This window comes from Zeus faber, assembly GCF_960531495.2.
Source record: "Zeus faber genome assembly, chromosome: 10".
In the NCBI taxonomy this organism is placed as follows: Eukaryota; Metazoa; Chordata; class Actinopteri; order Zeiformes; family Zeidae; genus Zeus; species Zeus faber.
In genome coordinates this window covers 34,117,593-34,143,216 of record NC_137199.1, presented here as the reverse complement: position 1 = coordinate 34,143,216, position 25,624 = coordinate 34,117,593, and the positions used below count along the sequence as shown (strand labels likewise).

The following is a 25,624-nucleotide window of genomic DNA, read 5'->3' as shown; positions in this document are numbered from 1 at the left end:
GCCTCCCAGGTATTCCGGCTCATTCTCTCCATTCTGTTGCGTTCCAATCAGACCACAACGCGGAAGTACTCCGGGAAGAAGGACCCGTCATTCAGTTGAGTCCAAAGCAATCATCACGCCAGTATCAACAGCAACTAAACTTATTCAACTCCAGTAATGTTGGGATGTAGAAGAGGATATTTTAATTTACGCTGCCCGAAGTTCCCGGCAGGATCCTGAATAAGGAAGTTGGCTTGCCATTGGCGTCATGTGCCAAACAATCACACTTCCAACGTCAGACAGACAGCGGCTCTCATCAGTGTGTGTGTGTGTGTGTGTGTGTGTGTGTGTGTGTGTGTGTGTGTGTGTGTGTGTGTGTGTGTGTGTGTGTGTGTGTGTGATCCTGGCCTTAGAGACTGACTGAATCTGTCTGTCTGAATCTGGAGGTCGACGCTGTTGAGGCTTCATTGGTTTTAAAGATGGATCCAAAGAATAATTCATAAATACACATTCAGTATGAATGATGCCTGATTAAAGACATTCTGTGGGACATGAATAACAACCCAAGTCCTTCCCTAAGTGATCTGACCGTGATCTGATGGAGATGGTCAGAGGGTTCTGACTTACAAATGCAACCCATAATCTGGTGGGAAGAGCCCTGCTCAGAGGCACGTCAGCACCTCTCCTTGGTGGAGAGGATCAAGCTGGATTCCTCTGGAGCAAGTGGACACAGCATGACCACGAGACGAGAGGATTCTAGGAAGATGGAGCATTCACCTGCACATCATATCTAACATGTTGATTAACGCCCCACTGGATCTGGAGCGAGAAGCATCATCTGAATTTCCACATGTTCAGGAACATACAACACACGGAACACGCATGGAGGGCGCGGTGTCGCCCCTGAAGACCCCTTGGTGTCATAGGAGAGGGGGGGAGGGCAGGAGGAGGAAAGATAGAAGATGAAACAATCTCATGGATCTATTCAGTGTAATACCCAAAAGCTCCCTCTCAGCTGTCTGCCTGTCCATCTGCCTGTCCGTCTATCTGTCTTTCCTTCTCCCCCCTTTCCCACTCTCTGATTCTCAGATTTTCTTCCTGTTTGTCACAGGAACGTCAGAGCTCTTATTAAAGCTCAGAGGAAAGTGGCCTAAATGTCGTAAAAATAGCTTCTCTCTCTCTCTCTCTCTCTCCCCCTCCCTCTCCATTGCTCTCCCTCTCTCACTCCCTCCCTCAATCTGAAGCATAGTCAACATGAGGTGCAGGAAGCTGTAAATTGATTCTTTGCATTCCAGACCTCCGGATCCCACCCACACTGCAACCAGACCCCAGTATTAAATTAATCAGTCTCTCTCTCTCTCGCTCCTATCTCTCTTTGTTGAAGCCTTGTTCCAACCGGATTCACTTCATGTTTTGTTTTACAGAAACAACTATTTCTGTCATTTGATATGAAATAATCAAAGATCCAGTACACAAGTGGCCACTTAAAATTTAGTACTTCCACCAGGAAAAAAATCTTAAACAGTCCATTCCAGTGATGTCTCAGGAGCCTCGGTTCAATCAATGACATCGTCTAGACGTGTCAACACAGGAGATTAAGATGCTTCGTATTCAACCTCTCCTCCCTTCCCACCAACACCTTATCGTGGTGTTGCAGAGTTTATACCTCAGGTAAGAGGGCGAGACCGGTCCAGGCTAAACACAGTCAGATCTCCTCCCCTGGTCAGCCTGCTCTCCTCCCGCTCATGGAGACTGATCTCCTACTGGTCATTGAGCCTGATCTCCTCCTGGTCATGGAGACTGGTCTCCTCCTGATCATTGAGACTGGTCTCCTCCCGGCCATGGTCTCCTCCCGCTCATGGAGCCTGGTCTCCTGCAGGTCAAGGAGCCTGATCTCCTCCAGGTCATGGAGCCTGGTCTCCTCCCGGCCATGGTCTCCTCCCACTCATGGAGCCTGGTCTCCTCCAGGTCATGGAGCCTGGTCTCCTCCCGGCCATGGTCTCCTCCCACTCATGGAGCCTGGTCTCCTCCAGGTCATGGAGCTTGGTCTCCTCCAGGTCATGGAGCCTGGTCTCCTCCCCTTCATGGAGCCTGGTCTCCTCCCGGCCATGGTCTCCTCCCGCTCATGGAGCCTGGTCTCCTCCAGTTCATGGAGCTTGATGTCCTCCCGCTCATGGAGCCTGGTCTCCTCCAGGCAATGGAGCCTGATCTCCTCCAGGTTGTGGAGCCTTTCCTCCTCCCTCTCATTGAGCCCGGTCTCCTCCAGGTCATGTAGCCTAGTCTCCTCCAGGGCATGGAGCCTGGCCTCCTCCCGGTCATGGAGCATGGTCTCCTCCCGGTCATGGTCTCCTCCCACTCATGGAGCCTGGTCTCCTCCAGGTTATGGAGCCTGATTCCCTCCCAGTCATGGAGCCTGATCTCCTGCCGGTTGTGGAGCTTGGTCTCCTCCTGGTCATGGAGCCTGGTCTCCTCCCGCTCCTGGAGCCTGGTCTCCTCCAGGTCATGGAGCCCTGTTGTTCCCGGTCGTGGAGCCTGGTCTCCTCCAGGTCATTGTCTCCTCCCACTCATGGAGCCTGATCTCCTCGCTGTCATCGAGCATGATCTCCTCCCGGTCATGGAGCCTGATCTCCTCCCGGTTGTTGAGCCTGGTCTCCTCCCGCTCATTGAGCCTGGTCTCCTCCAGGTCATGGAGCCTGGTATCCTCCGGGTCATGGAGCCTGTTCTCCTGCCGGACATGGAGCCTAGTCTCCTGCCGGACATGGAGCCTAGTCTCCTACCGGTCATGGTCTCCTCCCACTCATGGAGCCTGGTCTCCTCCAGGTCATGGAGTCTGGTCTCCTCCCCGTCGTGGAGCCTTTCCTCCTCCCGCTCATGTAGCCTAGTTTCTTCCAGGTCATGGAGCCTGGCCTCCTCCCGGTCATGGAGCATGGTCTCCTCCCGGTCATGGTCTCCTCCCACTCATGGAGCCTGGTCTCTTCCCGGTCATGGAGCCTGATCTCCTCCCTGTTGTGGAGCCTGGTCTCCTGGTCGTGGACTCCTCCAGGTCATGGGGCCTGATCTCCTCCCCGTCGTGGAGCCTGGTCTCCTCCCGGTCATGGAGCATGGTCTCCTCCAGGTCATGGAGCCTGGTCTCCTCCAGGTCATGGAGCCTGGTCTCCTCCCGGTCATGGTCTCTTCCCAGTCATGGTCTCCTCCCACTTATAGACACTGGTCTCCTCCTGTTCATAGAGACTGATCTCCTCCCTGTCGTGGAGCCTGGTCTCCTGGTCGTGGACTCCTCCAGGTCATGGAGCCTGATCTCCTCCCCGTCGTGGAGCCTGGTCTCCTCCCCGTCGTGGAGCCTGGTCTCCTCCCGCTCATGGAGCCTGGTCTCCTCCCGCTCATGGAGCATGGTCTCATCCCTGTCATGGAGCCTGGTCTCCTCCCACTCATGGAGCCTGGTCTCCTCCCACTCATGGAGCCTGGTCTCCTCCCACTCATGGAGCCTGGTCTCCTACCGGTCGTAGAGCTTGGTCTCCCCCCAGTCATGGTCTCCTTCCCGTCGTGGAGCCTGGTCTCCTCCCGGCCATGGTCTCCTCCCACTCATGGAGCCTGGTCTGCTCCAGGTCATGGAGCCTGGTCTCCTCCCCTTCATGGAGCCTGGTCTCCTCCCAGCCATGGTCTCCTCCCGCTCATTGAGCCTGGTCTCCTCCAGTTCATGGAGCCTGATCTCCTCCCGCTCATGGAGCCTGGTCTCCTCCAGGCAATGGAGCCTGATCTCCTCCAGGTTGTGGAGCCTTTCCTCCTCCCGCTCATGGAGCCTGGTCTCCTCCAGGTCATGTAGCCTGGCCTCCTCCAGGTTATGGAGCCTGATTCCCTCCCAGTCATGGAGCCTGATCTCCTGCCGGTTGTGGAGCTTGGTCTCCTCCTGGTCATGGAGCCTGGTCTCCTCCCGCTCATGGAGCCTGGTCTCCTCCAGGTCATGGAGCCCTGTTGTTCCCGGTCGTGGAGCCTGGTCTTCTCCAGGTCATTGTCTCCTCCCACTCATGGAGCCTGATCTCCTCGCTGTCATCGAGCCTGATCTCCTCCCGGTCATGGAGCCTGATCTCCTCCCGGTTGTTGAGACTGGTCTCCTCCCGCTCATTGAGCCTGGTCCCCTCCAGGTCATGGAGCCTGGTCTCCTCCGGGTCATGGAGCCTGTTCTCCTGCCGGACATGGAGCCTAGTCTCCTGCCGGACATGGAGCCTAGTCTCCTACCGGTCATGGTCTCCTCCCACTCATGGAGCCTGGTCTCCTCTAGGTCATGGAGCCTGGTCTCCTCCCACTCATAGAGTCTGGTCTCCTCCCGGTCATAGAGTCTGGTCTCCTCCAGGTCATGGTCTCCTCCCAGTCATGGTCTCCTTCCACTTATAGAGCCTGGTCCCCTCCTGTTCATAGAGACTGATCTCCTCCCTGTCGTGGAGCCTGGTCTCCTGGTCGTGGACTCCTCCAGATCATGGAGCCTGATCTCCTCCCCATCGTGGAGCCTTTCCTCCTCCCGCTCATTGAGCCTGGTCTCCTTCAGGTCATGTAGCCTAGTTTCTTCCAGGTCATGGAGCCTGGCCTCCTCCCGATCATGGAGCATGGTCTCCTCCCGGTCATGGAGCCTGGTCTCCTGGTCGTGGACTCCTCCAGATCATGGAGCCTGATCTCCTCCCCATCGTGGAGCCTTTCCTCCTCCCGCTCATTGAGCCTGGTCTCCTCCAGGTCATGTAGCCTAGTTTCTTCCAGGTCATGCAGCCTGGCCTCCTCCCGGTCATGGAGCATGGTCTCCTACCGCTCATGGAGCCTGGTCTCCTACTGGTCGTAGAGCTTGGTCTCCTACCGGTCATAGAGCTTGGTCTCCCCCCAGTCATGGTCTCCTCCCCGTCATGGAGCCTGGTATCCTCCCGGCCATGGTCTCCTCCCACTCATGGAGCCTGGTCTCTTCCTGGTTGTGGTCCCCCCAGTCACGGAGCCTGATCTCCTGCCGGTTGTGGAGCTTGGTCTCCTCCCGGTCATGGAGCCTGGTCTCCTCCCGCTCATGGAGCCTGGTCTCCTCCAGGGCATGGAGCTCTGTTGTTCCCGGTCGTGGAGCCTGGTCTCCTCCAGGTCATGGTCTCCTCCCACTCATGGAGCCTGATCTCCTCGCTGTCATCGAGCCTGATCTCCTCCCGGTCATGGTGCCTGATCTCCTCCCAGTTGTGGAGCCTCGTCTCTTCCCGCTTATTGAGCCTGGTCTCCTCCAGGTCATGGAGCCTACTCTCCTCCAGGTCATGGAGCCTCCTAGTCTCCTCCTGGTCTTGGTTTCCTCCCACTCATGGAGCCTGGTCTCCTCCACGTCATGGACTCCTCCCACTCATAGAGCCTGGTCTCCTCCCGGTCGTGGAGCCTGGTCTCCTCCCGCTCATGGAGCATGGTCTCCTTCCGCTCATGGAGCATGGTCTCCTCCAGGTCATGGAGCCCGGTCTCCTCCCGGTCTTGGTCTCCTCACGGTCATGGATCCTGGTCTCCTCGTGGTCGTGGTCCCCTCCCACTCATGGAGCCTGGTCTCTTCCCGTTCATGGAGCCTGGTCTCCTCCCGTTCATGGAGCCTTGTCTCCTCCCGCTCATGGAGCCTGGTACCCTCCAGTTCATGGAGCCTGGTCTCCTCCCGGTCATGGAGCCTGGTCTCCTCCCAGGCTTACTGGGAGGAGACGAGATCGATTACTCGATTACTCGAGATCGATTACTGAAATGACAGTATTGAAACTCACCCTCTAATTGCCTTTAGGACTGATTCCCCTCAGATGGGATTCATAAACACATAAACACGGGTCTAACTCACCAGAGACCCCCGAGGGCAGAAGAGTCGGTAGGACCTGAAGTCAAGAACTAGAATTGGGAGGTGTAATTTCAGAACATTCTACCAGAGTGGAGACACAACCAGGCAGAGAAATAGAACGTTACAGCTTAAGCATCGTTGGGGTCTGAGAGATAAGAACTGTCAGTGCAGAGACCTTCCTCTGCAGGATTGTTTTTACAATGCCCCTTTTTCAACACTACATGTCAAGAGAAACGTTGAAAGATCAGATTGTGTTGAAAGATCAAGGAAGATGATTTTGTCTACCTGGGAAGCTACAGATGGTGGAGGTTCTGAAGGCACAGGAGTAATCCTTCAGAACATCTAACTCATGATTTAATTAACCAAATATTGATCATTTTATTTGTTTGGAAATTATGATAAAGGAATCAATTGATTAATAAACCTCTTTTGATGGTGTAAATGCAGCCCCACCCCTTCCTCTGTACACAAATCATATTGGTTTGAAGTATGAAGGCAAAATATCTGACCTCTCACCGACAAGCTCCTCCATCTCCAGCATCTGGCCTGCAGGGCTGACATTCATGTGACCATCGAGAAGACCTGCAAGACACAGAGCCACATACGGGATGAGAACCCAGTTCATGTTGGAAAAATGATGGGATGAGTGTAATGTCAGAGGAGAAAGCAGTGAAGAAGGGTCATCTCTGTAGCACGGTGACCTATCGCTCTGTCCAGATGAATTCTCTTCTGCAGCTAAGGAGCCAGTGTACACATTACATTCTAGTGTAAATTGCATTCTGAGTTTTTTCTGTTGTCTACCTCGTCATTTTGTGAAATAATTGAATCCCTTTCCAGTAAAGCTGTTATAAAACAGGATGTGTTAGTGCCTTGCTCTACTGAGGTACACAGGGAATAGAAGCCCCAACCCTGCAGGGTTAGTGCCTTGCTTACAGGAAAGCCCTGAGTACCCTACCCTGCAGCCACAGAAGACCCCTAGGCCAGCAGAGAAGCCAGAGGGCCTTGGAGCAACCCCCACGTCCAGCCCCGAGGAGCATAACCAAGTCCCAGGGAACACAAGCAGACCCCGCACACATACAACCAACCCCCAGGTGCAGGCACAAGACACAGCCGCAGGCACAGAACCGGGCCGCGGGCCATGGCACGGACCACTGGCCCGGATCCCAGCCCCACGGCAACAGACCGACACCCAGCCCAACAGGACTCCCATGCCCACCCACGCCCTGCGCAAGGGGGAGGTCCGCCCCACTGCAGCCGACCAGACACCCCACCCGGTGTGAGTGCCAAGTGCCCATACACATAGTAGCGTTTGCCCAGCGCAGGGCACCTTGATGTTGTTAATACCAATCATATAAGCTTAGAACACATACACTCACACATAAATATTATTCGAAACAACACTCCACCACACCAGGGTCTGCGGAACAGGAGGGGTGCGAGTGATTCGGGTTTGACTTGCTTGGCGGACTCGCACCCCCACGCCCTGCAATTTTAACTGCAATTGCCAACAGCACACATTGAGCACTGGGGATTTCTGGGGTGGCGGGGTGCTGGAAGGTTGATCTGGGGGTGTGGTTGGTCGGGGAGGTGCATACTCGGCTATGTGGATAGGCACTCTGTGCTTGCAGCTGGATTGGGCGTCTGACTGGTTGTGGTGGGGCAGGCCTTGCCCTTGTGCAGGGTACAAGGGCAAGGCCCTCCATGCCTGGAGTCCGCGGCCCTGCGCCTGCGGGTGGGGCACTTCGGGGATGCAGGGTCTCCTCACGCTCTCTGGGACTGGTTAATGCTCCTCGGGCCAGGCGTGGCTGTAACTCCACGGGCTCCGGGCTTCTCTGGAGCCAGCTCTCTTTATGGCTGCAGGACTTAAGGGTGGATTAAGGGCCTTTTCTGCTACTTGGAGGCTACGATATGATACCGACCTTATACACCAGAAGCAATTGGTTCCTGTACACACACACACACACACACACACACACACACACACACACACACACACACACACACACACACACACACACACACACACACACACACACACACACACACACACACACACACACACCTGCTTTGAATACACCCCCAACACCCTCCTGGTTCCATCCCTCTCCATTCCTCCCTCATTTACTGCCATAACTATGACAGGAGGAGGCCACGTGACCAGTTGCTGTTCCCGTTTTTCTTGACTTGATTAACTCTTTTGACGATGCATGTTGTCGTCTGATGTGTTTCTATGTTCACGTTTTTCCATGTACATGTAATTTGTTTCTATGGTTACGTTTTTCCATGCACATATTGTTGTTTATTTCTATGTTTATGTTTTTCCATGTACATGTTTGTTTCTATGTTTGTTTTTTCCATGTACATGTTGTTTGGTTCTATGTTTACTTGGCTCACCCGTGGTGAATCTCCCTCTTGGAGTAGTAATGATGATTAGTTGTTAATCGAACAAAACATGGTAAGATGGTTTTCCAAAGAGGGGGATTGGTGGTGGTTGCATGTAACAAAAAGATGTGCTCTGGTCGTCTCACAGGCCGTCCACAGGACAGAGTTATGCAGCAATTGTTGATGATTAAAGAATTAATATAGAGTTGCATTGCGGGTTGAGAAGTTAAATTCCACTTGCAGGCTAACTCTGTCCTAGAGGCAATGGAACAAATACTCTGTGTTGTATGTCCAGCATGCTGACAACACAGGGTGGAAAAATTTAAAAAAGATTGTCATGTCACTGTAGGGTGGGGGTGGGGGGGTGTTACACATCATGTTTTTTAGTTTCCTTCAATAGGATCACAGAGCGGCTCATCAATATGCAAATCAATATACTAACTTTGTCAATATTCTACCTCCGTCAATATTAGATTAGATTTTTAGATTAGATTCAACTAGTTGTCATTGCAGAGAGTACAAGTTATGAGGCAACAAAATGTATCTCCTACCTTTGTCAATCTACCTCCGTCAATACACCAAATCCAACAATATACTACCTCTGACAATCTGCTGCTTCCATCAATATCCTACCTTCATCAATATACTACATCCAACAATCTGCTACCTCCGACGATATACAACCTCCGTCAATATACTACTTCCGTCAATATCAAGAATCAAGAAGACTCAACGTACGCATGCAAGGAGTGGTGGATGGAGAACGTCAGCCTCTGCATTTGTCCATCCCAGCGTCCTTCCTCCAGGGGGCAGCCAGGAGCAGTGGACAGCCATAATAACCCTAACTACGTCGGCATCCAGGGACCAATTCCTTCCTTTGTCAATCTACTGTACTACCTCCGTTAAGCTACTAGCGCCATCAATATATGTGGTGTAGGGATCATGTTGTTTGAGCAGCCACACCTGTCCTGTGTTTAGGTAATTGGGCCCAGGATCAGTGTAACTGTGCACCGATCAGGAAATTGCTTGTTGATTGGTCTAACGAGCAACAGGTAAAACCCCCGTCCCCACACACACTCAAGAGAGGAGCCCCTGTCATGACACATGTCCATCTGCTCCTGGGCTTGTTCCATCTCGCGCCCTCTCAACAATAAACTTGTGTTTTCTCCACCCCATCGTCTGTGTCTCTGTGCTGGAGGGCCCTGAAACTGCCACAGTGGCGCCAGTACAGGGACTTTCCAGCATGGGGAAGGGACACAGAAGGGCCATCCGAAGCGCCCTGGAGCCACCAGCAGGTCGATGAGCGGCACCAGCACCAACCCTCTCCCCGGTTGTCCGGCGAAGACCAGGGCAGAAGCAGTCGCAGCAACCACCACGGGTAACCGCCTGCAGCTAGCTCCTCCGCCCAGCACCAATGAGTGACATCCAGCACCACCCAGCACCACCTATTGACACCAAGTGACACCCAGCACTGCCCAGTGACACCCAGCACCGCCCAATGACACCCAGCACCACCCAATGAAACACAGCACCACTGAGGGACATCTGTGGCACCCAGTAACACCCATCACCATCCAGTGACACCCAGTAAAAGCGAGTGACACTCAGTGACACACAGCATCACCCAGTGACAACCAACACCACCCAATGACGCCCAGAACCCATATTCAGCACCACCCAGTTATACTCAGTGACACCCAGTGACAAAGCACCACCCAGCACCACCAAGTGAGACCCAGTGACACCCAACACCACCCAGTGACACCAGTGACACCCAGTGACGTGGACCGCCACCCAGTGACCCCCAGCACCACCCAGCGGCACCCAACACCACCCTGCACCTCCCAGTGACACCCAGCACCACCATGCACCACACAGTGACAGCTGTGTTTGCATTTCGCTGCAGACACGAGATGAAACCAGTGTAGGCTGCAGCTTCAAGCAGAAACAGGAGAGAGAAGACAACCAAACAACGGCCAACATACACTCATCTTCCTCCTGCTCTTCATCTTCATCCTCCTCTTGTTCCTCCGCTTCCTCGTTCTCATTCTCTTCTGCCTGTCCAGAAGGTTCTTTCCCACATTTGGATCTTCCCACTTCCTTTCATTGTTTCAGTCAAACCCAAAATGACTCTTCAGGCTTGTTCATAGAATTAATCAGTTCATTCTTCAAACTTCTTCCATTGCTGCTGTGGAGGATCTCAGAGGAGGCTTAACCCTAACACCTGCCCGAGTCTGGAGGGTCTGGACGTCGCTTCGGTTTGATGGAGCATCTCCTCTCCTCTCCTCCTCCCCTCTTCCTTTCTGCTTCTCCCTTCCTCTCTCCTCTCCTCTTCTGACTTTGCTATTTATATATACTGTGCTCTGAAATATCTAGAAAAAATATTTTGATGGGATTAATAAATATATAAAACATGTTTGATATAATGTGTATGATGTAAACCCTTTATTATAACGTAATATCTCTGTACATGGAGCTGCTAACGGTTATTCAAGAAGCCTGAAAAGCTGCTCTGCCAGAGGCTCTTCATATTCAGATCAGAGCTGTTACTCAGAGGAACAGAGGTTTAACACTGCATATGGTTTCAAAATATGAAGAATGAAAGTATGGAACCTGGTGAAGAGATGAAGGGATTAAGCAAGAAAACCTTCACATTAATATCAATATCTCTCGAGGGTGGGAGGTCATTCATCACCAGGAAAACCAGTGTGAACCATATTCCAATGTCTCATAATCATGTCTAGTTGTAATGGAGATGAGAAAATAATATTTTAAATATTTATTTACTGTAGTACAGATGTGTATGAATCAAAGTTGGATAATGAAAACAGTTTGGCTCCTGCAGGGGTCTGAGGACCTCCATCATGTGAATTGAAGATTAAAACCTCTCTCAGACCAAAAGAATGCTTGATTTGTATTTCCCTGACAGGACCTCATGTGCTGTTTGGATGTTTAAGCAATTTGCAGAATTAATCTGAGCGGAAAAGCCTTATGACGGCAATAAAACCTGAAATAAAACAATAAACTGGAAACAGTCTGAACTGTCTGGCTGTCTGTCTGTCTGCCCGCAGGCCCGCCCGCCCATCAATCTGCCTGCCTGCCTGGCTGTCTGTCTGTCTATTTGTCTGCTTTGACAGCCTATAGCAGTATCCACACTACAGACTTTACACCACATGGGGTCATGTTTGAACGCCGCATAGACATTCTGTTGGAATTTCTCTTCACCAAAATTTTTCCAGTTTCTTTGCAAAGCCTTTCATCAGGGATAAGCAGCCATGGATTTCAGGACAAACTTTGGATCCAGCTTTGTGCCCAAAGACAGTTCAAAATTGAAGTTGTATGAAAGAACTACAGACATCCTTAACCATGTAACAGATGCAGACCTCCACTGACGGAGCAGGAACCATTTCATTCGAAAGTCACCTCGGTGTCAGTCGGGTTCAGAGCAGTGGAGGGGAGAGGCAACCGCAGCCAAACCCTTGAGCAGTAACCAGCACTAGGTCCTGATGGTGAAGGTCCATCTGCCCTTGGCCACATCCCCTCAGAGGAGGGTGGACCAAGGGCAGAAAGTCTCCAGGCTGGAGATACACCGGGGGTTGGGGGGTCCAGGAAAAGTGTGACTTCCCAGGACAGCATCAGCTGTCAGCTTGATGTCTTTGAAGGTTTTTAGGAGAATAGTGGTTGAAAGACAATCTTGTGAGAGTCACTAAACCTGGTTATATACAGTTACATACAGTTATATACAGTAGTTACTATATAACTGCACTAACCGCAATGGAAATTATATCTTATAATATGTAGTGCTGAGTATATAGTACTGTCTTGTGTGTGTGTGTGTGTGTGTGTGTGTGTGTGTGTGTGTGTGTGTGTGTGTGTGTGTGTGTGTGTGTGTGTGTGTGTGTGTGTGTGTGTGTGTGTGTGTCATCTGAGTAAAAATAATAGTCTGTAATTATTTTTCCTACATCTGGAAGGTTTACATTTGGAGAAAGTCAAAGGATTTTTCAGTCAACAGTGTCAACCGTTTAACATGGTCCATTATGGTCTGGGCGGCCATCTTGTGGAGACACTGGGTCGTATTCAATATTATTTTGTGTGTTAACATTAAAGTTAAATAAAGTTGATAAACTGTTTTGGATGCTTTGTTTGTTTTAAGTGAAGTTTCTGAGAAAATGTTGATGCCAGAATTTTGGTTCATGTAGTTCCTATTTGGATAATACAAGTTGCATTTATTTTAATTAAAAACATTTCTTTATCAGTAATTACAATTATTTTGATGCAGCTAGTGGCTTAGTACTTGTATTTGCATCTAAATAGATTTGAATCTATTTTTTCCATTGGTGCATAATACAATGTAATGAGCTTTTTCAGGATCAGATTCTGTTTCCATGCCAACTGAGTCATCAGAGAAAAATATGGAATCAGAATTATGCATCGAGCAGATGGGGAATATGATGAATATTAATTAGTAAATTTACACGTCATTCCTTTCAATGCAACTCTTTAATTTCTACTTCAGTAAGGAACATGTCAACTTCATGCATTCAAGATTCAAAATTCAAGAGGTTTATTCGTCACATACATATACATACTTTCATACATATATGCAGTGAAATGTAATGCAACGCACCCGGTGATAACACACAATATGTCCTCGGAAAAAAAATTCTTTCTAAAAGACCAACTAACTGACTCCTAAAACGTAATACAGTAAGTCGAATACTTATAGGATAAAAATAAAAATATATAGAATAAAATAAAATACAATAAAATAAAATGAGATAAAATGGAATAGATAGAGGGAATATGCTTATGTATATGGAATAGGCAGTTATGTATATACAGATATGTGCATTAAAGTGGCATGTGAATTCATCCTGATTCATGCTTTGATTCAATATAAGTACGATATTAATTATTTGATTCTACATCATTAAATTCTCTTGGCACGCAGTCGATGCTGAAAAGGAAAAGAGCAAAAAGTGGTTTCCAAACGGGAGCAAAGCCACATTTCCTGTAATGAGCCCAACTTGTGGCCTCGCATTGGCAGAAAAATCACAAATTAAAGTTTAGTTTGAACCAGAGACAAAACGATGAATCTTCATCACGATGTGGGCGAGGAGAGCAAGAGGAAACAACCTCAGAGAGGAGGGAAGGAGGGAAGGAGGGTAAAGAGTCGATTCATCAGATTCTTATTAACCTTCTTTGAAACAAATGTTAAAATAATATATTGGTGATATGGACTCAAACTCAGCTTTAAAAACAGTTAAAGTAAAACAACATTTTCAGTGAGAAGATGAAGGACTACTTCCTGTTAGTAGGAAGATGGAAGACTACTTCCACTGTCACTCCTATCTCCCCCGATTAGGGGCCTTTCTATGTGGAGTTTGCATGTCCTCCCCATGCTCACATGGGGTTTCCTCCCTATAACATCATAAGAACCCCACTAAAAGCATGCACAACAAACATCGTCTGACAAGCGATAGACATTGGAGTATTGTGAGCTGCCCACCGCTCCTGGACTGCCCCTTGGAGGAGCGACAAGCTTTGATGGGATAAATGCGGAAAAGACATTTCAGGGCCTTCATCTGCATGTGGAGGCCCTGAAATGTGTGTGTGTGTGTGTGTGTGTGTGTGTGTGTGTGTGTGTGTGTGTGTGTGTGTGTGTGTGTGTGTGTGTGTGTGTGTGTGTGTGCCGTAGCTGCACGTGATGCATGTGTTGTGGTGTGTGTGTGACAATAAAGATGAGCTAAAGCTAAAGCTTGTCCAGTTTAATCTGTTGGTGGGAAGATGGAGGATTGTTAGTAAAAATATGGAGGACTACTTCCTGTTAATAGGAAGATGAAGGACAACTCCCTGTTAGCAGGAAGATGGAGGACTACTTCCTGTTAGTGGGAAGATGAAGGACTACTTCCTGTTAGTAGGAAGATGAAGGACAACTCCCTGTTAGCAGGAAGATGGAGGACTACTTCCTGTTAGTGGGAAGATGAAGGACTACTTCCTGTTAGTAGGAAGATGAAGGACTACTTCCTGTTAGTGGGAAGATGGAGGACTACTTCCTGTTCGGAGGAAGACGCTCGCTGTATTTTTATTTATTATTATTATTTTTTTAATGGGGTTCTGAGACACACTGCACTGGGTGCAGAAGTCTTACCCTTGAATTGAGGGAGTCGTACAGGAGGCGTTGGGCTTGGAGCCGCGCCCGTCATCCCAGACAAGATGGGATCGGTTAGATGAGTCCGGCTGCCTCGGGAAGCACGCAGCATTCCTCATAATATTAAAGATAAATAGCAATAAATTCACTCAGTGACAAGCCCAAGGGTTTGGAAGGGAAATCCATTTTACAAAACTAAAATAAGATCAGAGGGAACATCCTGAGGCAGCCTTCCTACAAGAGGCTTTTAAATTTAAACAAATAAATGACATGGTGCTGGTGTCGTCCCAGCAGCCAGATAAACACTTCCCCAGACCCTGGAACAGCAACACCAAGACTGATCTTCTCCACGGGGAGGAGGAAGAGGAGAAGGAGGGGGGGGGGGGAGAGGGAGAAGAGGATGAAGAGGAGGGGAGAGGAGGATGAAGTTGATGAGGAGGAAGAAGAGGAGGAGAATGAGGAGGAGGAGGAAAAAGAGAGGAGGGGGAGGAGGGGAAGGAGGGAGAGGCGGGGAAAGAGTAGGGAGTAGGGGGAGCGGGGTAGAGGAGGATGAAGAGGAGAATGAGGAGGGAGGTGGGACAGGAAGGGAATGAGGAGGAAGAGGAGTGGGGGATGAGGATGATGAGGAGGAAGAGAAGGGAGAGGGGTGAGAGGAGGGAGAGGAGGAAGAGGACGGGGGGAGAAGGAAGAGGAGGGCTACAGTAAATGCACGTGGCTGTTTTTTTAGAGCGATGCTCTTATTGCTTTAAATGACGACACTTAACCCACCAGTTCCAACAGACACACATCACATCACATCACATTACATCAGTCCTGGCTTCTCTCCATTCTATCCCTGTTCGGTTCAGGATCCATTTTAAGTAACTTTTACTGATCACTTTTAAAGCACGTCTGGGTCTGACTCCAAGCTACATAACACATACAGCATGTTGACCCCATATGGGCCAGTGCGCAGCCTTAAATCCTCAGGAGGGTGGGGCCGTTCCAAAGTCTAGACTTAAAAAGTGACCGCGCCTTTTCGGTCAGGGCTCCTGGGCTTTGGAACAACCTGCCTGATGAGATCCAGTGACTTCTTTGAAATCATTCTCAAAAAACATTTTTATAGATCTGCTTCTATGTGATGTTCTCTATCTATTTCATTTTTCACTTATTTATTTATATTTTTCCCTTTTTTGAGCACTTTGAAAACTGTGTTTTTAAAGGTGCTATATAAATAATGCTATTATTATAATTATTCGTAGTAGTATTATTAACTGTAATAAAATGTGTCAAAGAACCCAACTTTATATATATTGTAGTATTACTTTTTCATCAATGAAGGGAGGATTGTTTGATGCTGCTGGGTTGTCAATGGCCTGCACCCTTGTCCTCCCTCCCACTCACCTAAAAAGCACTTGAGGAAATGTATAATAATAATAATAATAATAATAATAATAATAATAATAATCATCATCAAAAAAACAATTATAATAATAATAAATAATAATAGTAATATGAGAGCTGCAGGCAGCAATACGCTGGGCCATCGGCCCTTGGTTAAAGTTTGATGTTGGGATGTGCTTTGTTTTTCTGTTGCGGTGTGTTATGACTGCAGAAGTTCATTCCTTCCACCTGGTTACAGTGTAATGGCTGAAATGATAATCACCATTATTTTAGTCAATATGGTGATCACCATTTTTTAATCACCATTTTTTATCACCATTATTCATCCATTTTGGGGAACATAATTACTTGAAAATCAACAGAAAACTGCCTTCACTATAATAATGTATTTTATAAATCTATAAATAAATAAACTCAAATGTACAAATCTTCGAATCTAAATAGGAATTTATTCACAGTCACGGAATTCAGTCAACTAAAGCCTTCAACTCAGGCTTTATATAAATTACATCCAAACAAGAAGGTCAGTTACATTAAACCTGCAGGACTTTTGCAAAAAAGTGTGTTTTTATAATTTCAGAAGTATTTACCTTTTCCTAATTGAAAGAAAAAAAAACCCTGTGTCCACAGAGCCTGTGTGTGCGCGCGCTCCACAGAGCCTGCAGCGGACTCTCGCTGGCACACGGATGCACAGATTATTTACGTTGCATCACATGGATAATTAATAAACAAGGGCAAATTGCACCCAGCAGAAAGTCCAAAGGTTGAGCGATTGGAGCTGACACCCGTCCATGGAGAGCCCGGTGTCCTGGCTTTCTTCTCCGGTATATTTTACGAGTGCAAATTCGTAACGGCGTGGTACACTTCAGTGCTATCAAATGATCTGTGTACTCCATCAACTTGAGCATGCGCGCAAGGATTTATACCCCTGTGCCTAGCGCCATCTTGGTGAGGTAGTGATTGTTGATCACAAAATCCTTCCACAGTACTGAACTGATCTGAATGAAACTCGAACGACGCCATGTTGCCTGTGGGTTCGTCTAAACCATGACATCCGTAAAGTTCTGATGTCAGCCACCATCTTGGTGAGGTCCCGATTGTTGACCAATCACTAGACTGAAATGCTATCATGTGACCTGTGCCAGCCGTAATTTGCCCATGCACGCATGTTGCGGCAATGATAAAAAATACAGTTTTTTACAAAATTATTCCCCTATAATGGACCGATCCGGATCAAACTTGGACAATGGCATGTCGGGACTGCCCTGAATACACAAAAGGGCTGGACCCATAATAATAATCATACCTGCAGGCAGCAATACACGGGGTCCCGTTTGGTCGTGTTAAGTAAGTATTACGGTTTTCCGGGTTCTGTAAAACACAGCACAAGTCACAATTTTCTGAGATTTGACCGCCGAGTGTGATTAACCTCTAACAATGGATGTTCTGTCAACTCCTTATTTACTGACTGGCGATGGGACTTGGTCGGTCGCAACCTGTCGTGATCAAGGGTTGCTCCGAATCCACCTTGTCCACTGCGAGGTTGCGGTGGAGGGACACTGTTTTTGCATTCACTTTATGCATTCTATGCATTATATCTTTTAACTTTATGTATTATATTAATTCTATTTTTTAACTCCATGAATTCTATGTATTATATTTTTTAACTTTATGCATTCTATGTATTCAATTTTTTTTCTTTACGCATTCTGTGTATTCTATTTTTAACTTAATGCATTCTATGTATTCTATTTTTTTATTTTATGTATTATATTATTTAACTTTATGCATTCTTGTATCATATTTTTTACTCCATACATTCTATGTATTCTATTTTTTAACTATGTATTATATGTAATCTATTTTTTAGTCTATGCATTATATGTATTCCATTTTTTACTTTATGCATTCTATGAATTCTATTTTTTAACTATGAATTCAATTTTTTTACATTATGTATTCTATTTTAAACTTCATTCATTCTTTTTTTGAATTTAATGTGTTATACCCTACTCACAAAAAGTTAGGGATATTTGGCTTTCAGGTGAAATTGAGGGAAAATGTAAAAAGTTCACGCTACAGTGATATTATATCATGTAGGGCATTTAAGTAGAAGCATGCAATGGTGATTTCCTCATCTCAAACAATTTATTGAAACAAAAGCCAACAACAGTGGTGGGTTTACCACAACAAAAAATGTCAATGTCTCAATAACTTGTCATGTGCCCTTGAGAATCAATTACAGCTTGACAAAGACGTCTCATGCTGTTCACAAGTCGACTTATTGTCTGCTGAGGCATGGCACCCCACTCTTCTTGAAGGGTGGCCCTCAGGTCATTGAGCTTCTGGGGTACAGAGTGACAAGCCTCTACATGGCGACTCAGCTGATCCCATAGGTTTTCTATGGGATTCAGGTCTAGAGAAAGTGTGGGCCACTCCATTTGAGGTACCGCAGTCTCCAACAGCTGTTCCCTAATGATGCGACCTCGATGAGCTTGAGCATTGTCGTCCATGAAGATGAAATTAGGCCTGTGTTGTTCATGCAGGGGCACAATGACTGGATTAATGATGTTATTCAGGTAGTATGGGCTTGTCACTGTACTATTCACAAAGTGTAGGGCAGTTCTGTATTGACTAGACACACCTGCCCACACTGTAACACCACCACCACCAAAGGCTCGTCTGGTGACAACAGTGGCTGATGCATAGAGCTCTCCTTGACGTCTACAACATCGTTGGCGGCCATCATTTCTGCTCAGCGTGAATCGACTTTCATCAGAGAACAGCACTGAGGCCACTGGTCCCTCGTTCAGCGTAAATGCTCCCTGGCCCATGCAAGATGATGATGCCTGTGCTTGGTGGTGTGGTCAGGTACACTTGTAGGTCGTCTAGCACGCAGACCACGCTGATGTAAACGGTTTTGAATGGTCTGACGTGACACTTGGGTGCCTCTCACCTTCCTTAAATGTGCCTGGAGTTGAGTGGCATTCATCATCCGTTCGGCAGGGCACTGATCACAATGAAGCGGTCATCAGTGTGGGATGTGGCCAAAGGACGTCCACTTCTATGCCTTTCTGTGACTCTTCCAGTCTCTCTGTATCTCTGTTGCAACCTGCTGATGACACTCTGTGACACTCTAAGCTCAGTGGCCACTTCCCTCTGACAACATCCTGTTTAAGCCTCGCAATGGCGAGGTACTGTTGAACAGTTGTTAGGTGTCGTCTTGGTCTCATGATGTCAAAATGTGAACATCATAATGAAGAGGACTGTTTAAATACCAATTTTCATTGAACCAGGAAATGTATTCGTCAATTCATGGATCAAACACAGGAGAAGTACAGGAGAGCATAGAGCAGAAGAGGTTGACGAAGAAGAAATAGGATAGTCAGAGAGATGAAGAAAGTAGAGAGGATGTACAGCAGGTTAGGGTGATGAAGGATAATGATGGGAATGTGCTGACTAGTCAGGAGGGTGTGTTGAGAAGGTGGAAGGAGTACTTTGAAGGTTGATGAATGAAGAAAATGAGAGGGAGAGAAGAGTGGATGATGTGGGGATAGTGGATCAAGAAGTGCAGCAAATCAGCAAGGAATAGGTGAGAACAGCATTAAAGAAGATAAAGAGTGAAAAGGCAGTTGGCCCAGATGACAAACCTAGGGAAGCATGGAAATGTTTAGGTGAGATGGCAGTGGCGTTCCTAACGAGACTGTTTAACACCATCCTGGGAAAGGAGAGGATGCCGGAGGAGGGGAGAAGAAGTGTACTGGTACCCATCTTCAAGAGTAAGGTAGACCTACAGAGCTGTAGTAACTACAGGGGAATGAAGTTGATCAGCCACAGCATGACGCTATGGGAAAGGGTAGTGGAGGCTAGGTTAAGAGGAGAGGTGGGGATCAACGAGCAGCAGTATGGTTTCATGCCAGGAAAGAGTACTACAGATGCAATGTTTGCTTTAAGAGTGCTTATGTAAAAGTACAGGGAAGGCCAGAGGGAGTTGCACTGTCTTTGTGGATTGAGAGAAAGCATATGATAGGGGGCCGAGAGAGGAAGTGTGGTATTGCATGAGGAAGTCGGGGGTGGCAGAGAAGTACGTAAGAGTGGTACAGAATATATATGAGGCCAGTCAGACAGTAGTAAGGTGTGCAGTAGGCATGACGAAGGCATTCAAAGTGGAGGTGGGATTGCATCAAGGATCAGCTCTGAGCCCTTTCTTTGCAATGGTGATGGACAGGATAACAGATTAAATCAGGCAGGAGTCTCCGTGGACTATGATGTTCGCAGATGACATTGTGATCTGTAGTGAGAGTAGACAGCATGTTTAGGAGAGCCTGGAGAAGTGGAGGCATGTATTAGAGTGAAGAGGAATCAAAGTCAACAGGAGTAAGACAGAAGACATGTGCCTGAATGGGAGGGAGGGCGGTGAAAAGCTGAGAATACAAGGAGTGGAGGTGGAGAAGGTGGATGAGTTCAAGTATTTGGAGTCGACCATCCAAAGCAGCAGAGAGTGCGGGAGAGAGGTGAAGAAGAGAGTACAGACAGGGTGGAATGGATGGAGAAGAGTGTCCGGAGAGATCTGTGACAGGAAGGTTCCAGCAAGAGTGAAGGGGAAGGTCTACAGGACGGTAGTGAGACCAGCCATGTTGTACGGCTTAGAGGCGCTGGCACTGACAAAAAGGCAGGTGGCTGAACTGGAGGTGGCAGTGTTGAGGATGTTCAGATTTTCATTGGGAGTGACAAGGATGAACAGGATTAAGAATGAGGACATTAGAGGGACAGCTCAGGTTGGACAGTTTGGTGGAAAAGTGAGAGACCAGATTGAGATGATTTGGACACGTGTGTAGGAGAGATGAGAGTTACATTGGGAGAAGGAGGCGGAGGATGGTGCTGCCAAGCAAGAGGAAAAGAGGAAGCCAAAGAAAAGCTTTATGGATGTGGTGAGGGAGGACATGCAGGCGGTTGGTGTAAGGGAGGAAGATGCACAGAAGAGAAGGTATTGGAGGCAGATGATCCGTTGTGGCGACCCCTAACGGGATAAGAAGACTTTATGCATTCTATGTATACTATCCTATTTTAAACGTAATGCATTCTATCTATTCTATTTTTTAACTTTATGTATTCTATCTATTCTATTTTATAACTTTAAGCATTCTATGTATTTTATTTTTTTCTTCATGTATTCTATGTATTCTATTTTTTAACTTTATGTATTATGTGTATTCTATTTTTAACTTCATGCACTCTATGGATTCTATTTTTTAATTTTATGCATTCTATGTCCTTTTATGATATTTTTCTTTGGACTTTGTCTTAATGCTTTTGATGTTTTATGTAAACCACTTTGAATTGCCTTGTTGTTTAAATGTGCTTTGTAAATAAACTTTACATCTCCAAATTAAATGAGTGGGATTTAAATATACATGTCCTTATTCTGCCTCTCCTGTGAATTTGAAAGCCTATCCAGTGCTACGTCGCAGAGGCTTCACCGCGTGTATTTATTTTTATTAGAGAATATCTACTATTTGAATACACAGAAAACAAAGGGGAAAACATTAATATCTGAAATACCACAGACCGCAGTATTTTTGTAGATACCGTACCGTACTGTGACATTTCATACCGTTACATCTATAGTGAGTGTGTGTGTGTGTGTGTGTGTGTGTATCGCCTTGGACTTGGTAACTTCCACACAGAGTGATTTCCTTCCACAGAGATACCGTGAGGAAGACTCTGTGGACTACAGGAAGTAGACAGGGACCTGACAGGAAGTAGACAGGGACCTGACAGGAAGAAGAAAGGGACCTGACAGGAAGTAGACAGGGACCTTTTCATTTTTAGGATAAAGTCACAACACGCAACAATTGGATCCTTGTATTAGTAATTCTCCACGACTTGGAAAACTCATGTCACTGTATCATTACATCACCAATAATGCGTTCAATGGAAACTTGGAAAATTGTAACACATTTTAGACGTAACGCTGATGTGAAGAGGAACGACAGCACAAACTATTGCTACGTTCCATTGGAACTCAAACTTTGTAATTTATTTGTAATTTGTGTGTAATTGGTGTGGATAATGGACCCCATGGACTGCTGCCTGCAGCTATATTTGTTATTACTATTGTAAACAATGTAGTCTATTATGTACATTTATTTGTATTGTTAATATTGCACTTTTTTCTCAAAACTTTGCACATCATCGGATGAGGTGATGTATCAATAAGTCAGCCTCTCAGCCAGCCTCCCAATCAGCCAGCCGGCCTCCCAGTCAGCCAGCCTCCCAGCCTCCCAGTCGGCCTCCCGGCCAGCCAGCCGGCCTCCCAGCATCCCAGCTAACCTCCCAGTCAGCCTCCCAGCCAGCCTCCCAGCCAGCCTCCAAGCTTCCCCACTAGCCTCCCAGTCAGCCTCTCAGCCTCCCAGCCGCACAGTCTGCCAGCCGGCCTCCTAGACTCTCAGTCAGCCTCCCGGCCTCCCAGCCTCCCGGTCAGCCAGCCAGCCAGCCTCCCAGTCAACCTCCCAGTCAACCTCCCAGCCTCCCAGTCAGCCTCCCAACCGCCCAGTCTGCCAGCCGGCCTCCTAGCCTCCCAGTCAGCCTCCAAGCTTCCCTGCCAGCCTCCCAGTCAGCCTCCCAGCTGCCCAGTCTGCCAGCCGGCCTCCTAGCCTCCCAGTCAGCCTCCCTGAAGACCTTACTGAAGACCTGTGCTAACCAGCTAGCTCCGGTGTTCACCACAATATTCAACATCTCCCTGGCTGAATCAGTGGTCCCATCCTGTTTCAAGAGGTCCACCGTCGTTCCTGTCCCGAAGATCGCCTCTCCAACCTGCCTGAATGACTACCGTCCGGTGGCCCTCACCTCGGTGGTCATGAAGTGTTTCGAGAGGCTGATTAAGGATTACATCTGCGCCTCCCTCCCCCGCACCTTGGACCCGTTGCAGTTCGCGTACCAGCAGAACAGATCCACGGATGACGCGGTCTCCCAGGTACTGCACACCACGCTCACGCACCTGGATGGCCAGAAGGGGGCCTATGTGAGAATGCTGTTCATTGATTATAGTTCAGCTTTCAACACCATAGTTCCCACCAGACTGGCTGTCAAGTTGTTGGAGCTAGGATTGAATGCTCCGCTGTGCACCTGGATCCTGGACTTCCTCACAGGCCGCCCCCAGGTGGTCAAGGTGGGGAAGTACATGTCAAGCTCCCTCACCCTGAATACAGGATCCCCCCAGGGTTGCGTCCTCAGCCCCCTACTGTACTCCCTGTACACACACGACTGTGTGGCCAGGTCCAGCTCCAACACCATCATCAAGTTTGCTGACGACACCGTGATCGTGGGCCTGATCACCGACTGCGATGAGAAGGCCTACCGTGAGGAGGTGGCTGACCTGTCACTCTGGTGCCAGGACAACAGCCTCCACCTGAACGTCAGCAAAACCAAGGAGCTGATTGTGGACTTTAGGCGTGGATCACAATCGAGGACGCACGCGCCCTTGTGGATTAATGGGACTTCTGTCGATAGGGTGAGCAGCTTCAGATATCTGGGAGTCCACATCACAGAGGACTTAACATGGACTGTTCACACAGACACTCTGGTGAGAAAGGCGAGGCAGCGTCTCTACCACCTCAGGCAGCTGAGGAAATTCCGGGTCTCGGTGAGGATCCTCAAGTCCTTCTACTCTGGATCAGTGGAGAGCATCCTGACAGGCAACATCACTGCCTGGTTTGGGAACTGTACTGCCCAGGACAGGCGGGCCCTGCAGAGGGTGGTGCGTTCAGCTGAACGTACCACTGGAACTACCCTCCCCCCCCTTGCAGGAGTTATACAACAGGAGGTGTAGTAGCAGAGCCCGTAGGATCATGAAGGATCCTCATCACCCCAACAACGGACTGTTTCAGCTGCTGCGGTCAGGCAAGCGCCTCCACAGTCACGCAGCGAGAACAGAGAGACTGAGACGGAGTTTCTTCCCTCAAGCCATCAGAACTGTCAACGCTGACCTCACCAGGGGTCCTAACTGAGCCATGCACTAGGCTCCACTACCTACTGTACTGTATGTAGCATACTGTACCGCATACTGTGTCACTGTTCAGGGTTGTTCGTGATGCCGTATTGCTGCGCCGTACTGTTGTATACTGTGCTGTATTATCCCAAACACTACCTCACACTATTCACATTCACATGCCACTTTAATTCACATGCCACTTTAAATGCACATATCTGTATATACATAGGCATATTCCTTCAACCTATTCCATTTTATTTCAATTTATTTTTTATTGTATTTTATTCTATATATTTTTTATCTTATTCTAGAAGTATTCCACTTACTGTATTACGTTTTAGGAGTCAGTTAGTCGGTCTATTAGAAAGGAATTTTCTACTTTTTATTTAATTTTATTTTACTTATTGTGTGCTATCACCGGGTGCGTTGCATTACATTTCACTGCATATATGTATGGAAGTATGTATATGTATGTGACAAATAAAAATCTTGAATCTTGAATCTGCCTCCCGGTCAGCCAGTTAGCCTCCCAGCCTTCAAGCCAGCCTCCCAGTCAGCCAGGCCGCCTTCCAGCTTTCCAGCCAGCATTCCAGCCAGCCTCCCAGCCTTCCAGCCAGCCTCCCAGCCTTCCAGTCAACCTCCAAGCCAGCCTCTCAGCCTTCCAGTCAGCCTCCCAGCCATCCAGCATCCCAGTCATCCTCCCAGCCAGCCTCCAAGCATCCCAGCCACTCTCCCAGTCAACCTCCCAGCTTCCCAGTCAGCAAACCAGCCTCCTAGTCAACCTCCAAGCCAGCCTCCTAATCCCCCAAGCCAGCCTCCAGTTAAGCCTTCCAGTCAGCCAGCCATCCTCCCAGTCAGCCTCCCAGTACAAAGGGTCCTAGTCAGCCTCCCAGCCTCCCAGTCAGCCAGCCAGCCTCCCAACCTCCCAGCCTCCCTGTCAGCCAGCCAGCCTCCCAGCCGTTTAGCCTCCCAGTCAGCATTCCAGCTTCCCAGTCAGCCAGCCAGCCTCCCAACCTCCCAGCCTCCTAGTCAGCCAGCCAGCCTCCCAGCTTTTTAGCCTCCAAGTCAGCCTCCCAGCCAACCTCTCAGCCTCCCAGTCAGCCTCCCAGCCTACAAGTCAGCCACCCAGCCTCCCAGCTCCCCAGTCAGCCAGCCAGCCTCCCAGTCAACCTCCCAGCTTCCCAGTCAGCAAACCAGCCTCCTAGTCAACCTCCAAGCCAGCCTCCTAATCCCCCAAACCAGCCTCCAGTTAAGCCTTCCAGTCAGCCAGCCATCCTCCCAGTCAGCCTCCCAGTACAAAGGGTCCTAGTCAGCCTCCCAGCCTCCCAGTCAGCCAGCCAGCCTCCCAACCTCCCAGCCTCCCTGTCAGCCAGCCAGCCTCCCAGCCGTTTAGCCTCCCAGTCAGCATTCCAGCTTCCCAGTCAGCCAGCCAGCCTCCCAACCTCCCAGCCTCCTAGTCAGCCAGCCAGCCTCCCAGCTTTTTAGCCTCCAAGTCAGCCTCCCAGCCAACCTCTCAGCCTCCCAGTCAGCCTCCCAGCCTACAAGTCAGCCACCCAGCCTCCCAGCTCCCCAGTCAGCCAGCCAGCCTCCCAGTCAACCTCCCAGCTTCCCAGTCAGCAAACCAGCCTCCTAGTCAACCTCCAAGCCAGCCTCCTAATCCCCCAAGCCAGCCTCCAGTTAAGCCTTCCAGTCAGCCAGCCATCCTCCCAGTCAGCCTCCCAGTACAAAGGGTCCTAGTCAGCCTCCCAGCCTCCCAGTCAGCCAGCCAGCCTCCCAACCTCCCAGCCTCCCTGTCAGCCAGCCAGCCTCCCAGCCGTTTAGCCTCCCAGTCAGCATTCCAGCTTCCCAGTCAGCCAGCCAGCCTCCCAACCTCCCAGCCTCCTAGTCAGCCAGCCAGCCTCCCAGCTTTTTAGCC

At 48.7% G+C, this 25,624-nt stretch overlaps 1 protein-coding gene across 1 annotated transcript in view; it reads right to left on the bottom strand.

The window, feature by feature from the left end:
- Positions 1-6,365, bottom strand: part of htr4 (5-hydroxytryptamine receptor 4) — a gene marked incomplete at both ends in the record, with an annotated part of 60,146 nt that extends 53,781 nt beyond the window's left edge. The window contains one exon of the mRNA XM_080007864.1: positions 6,310-6,365. Coding sequence (XP_079863990.1) covers positions 6,310-6,365 — 56 coding nt within the window. The remainder of the gene's footprint in view (positions 1-6,309) is intronic.
- Positions 6,366-25,624: the final 19,259 nt, after the last annotated feature.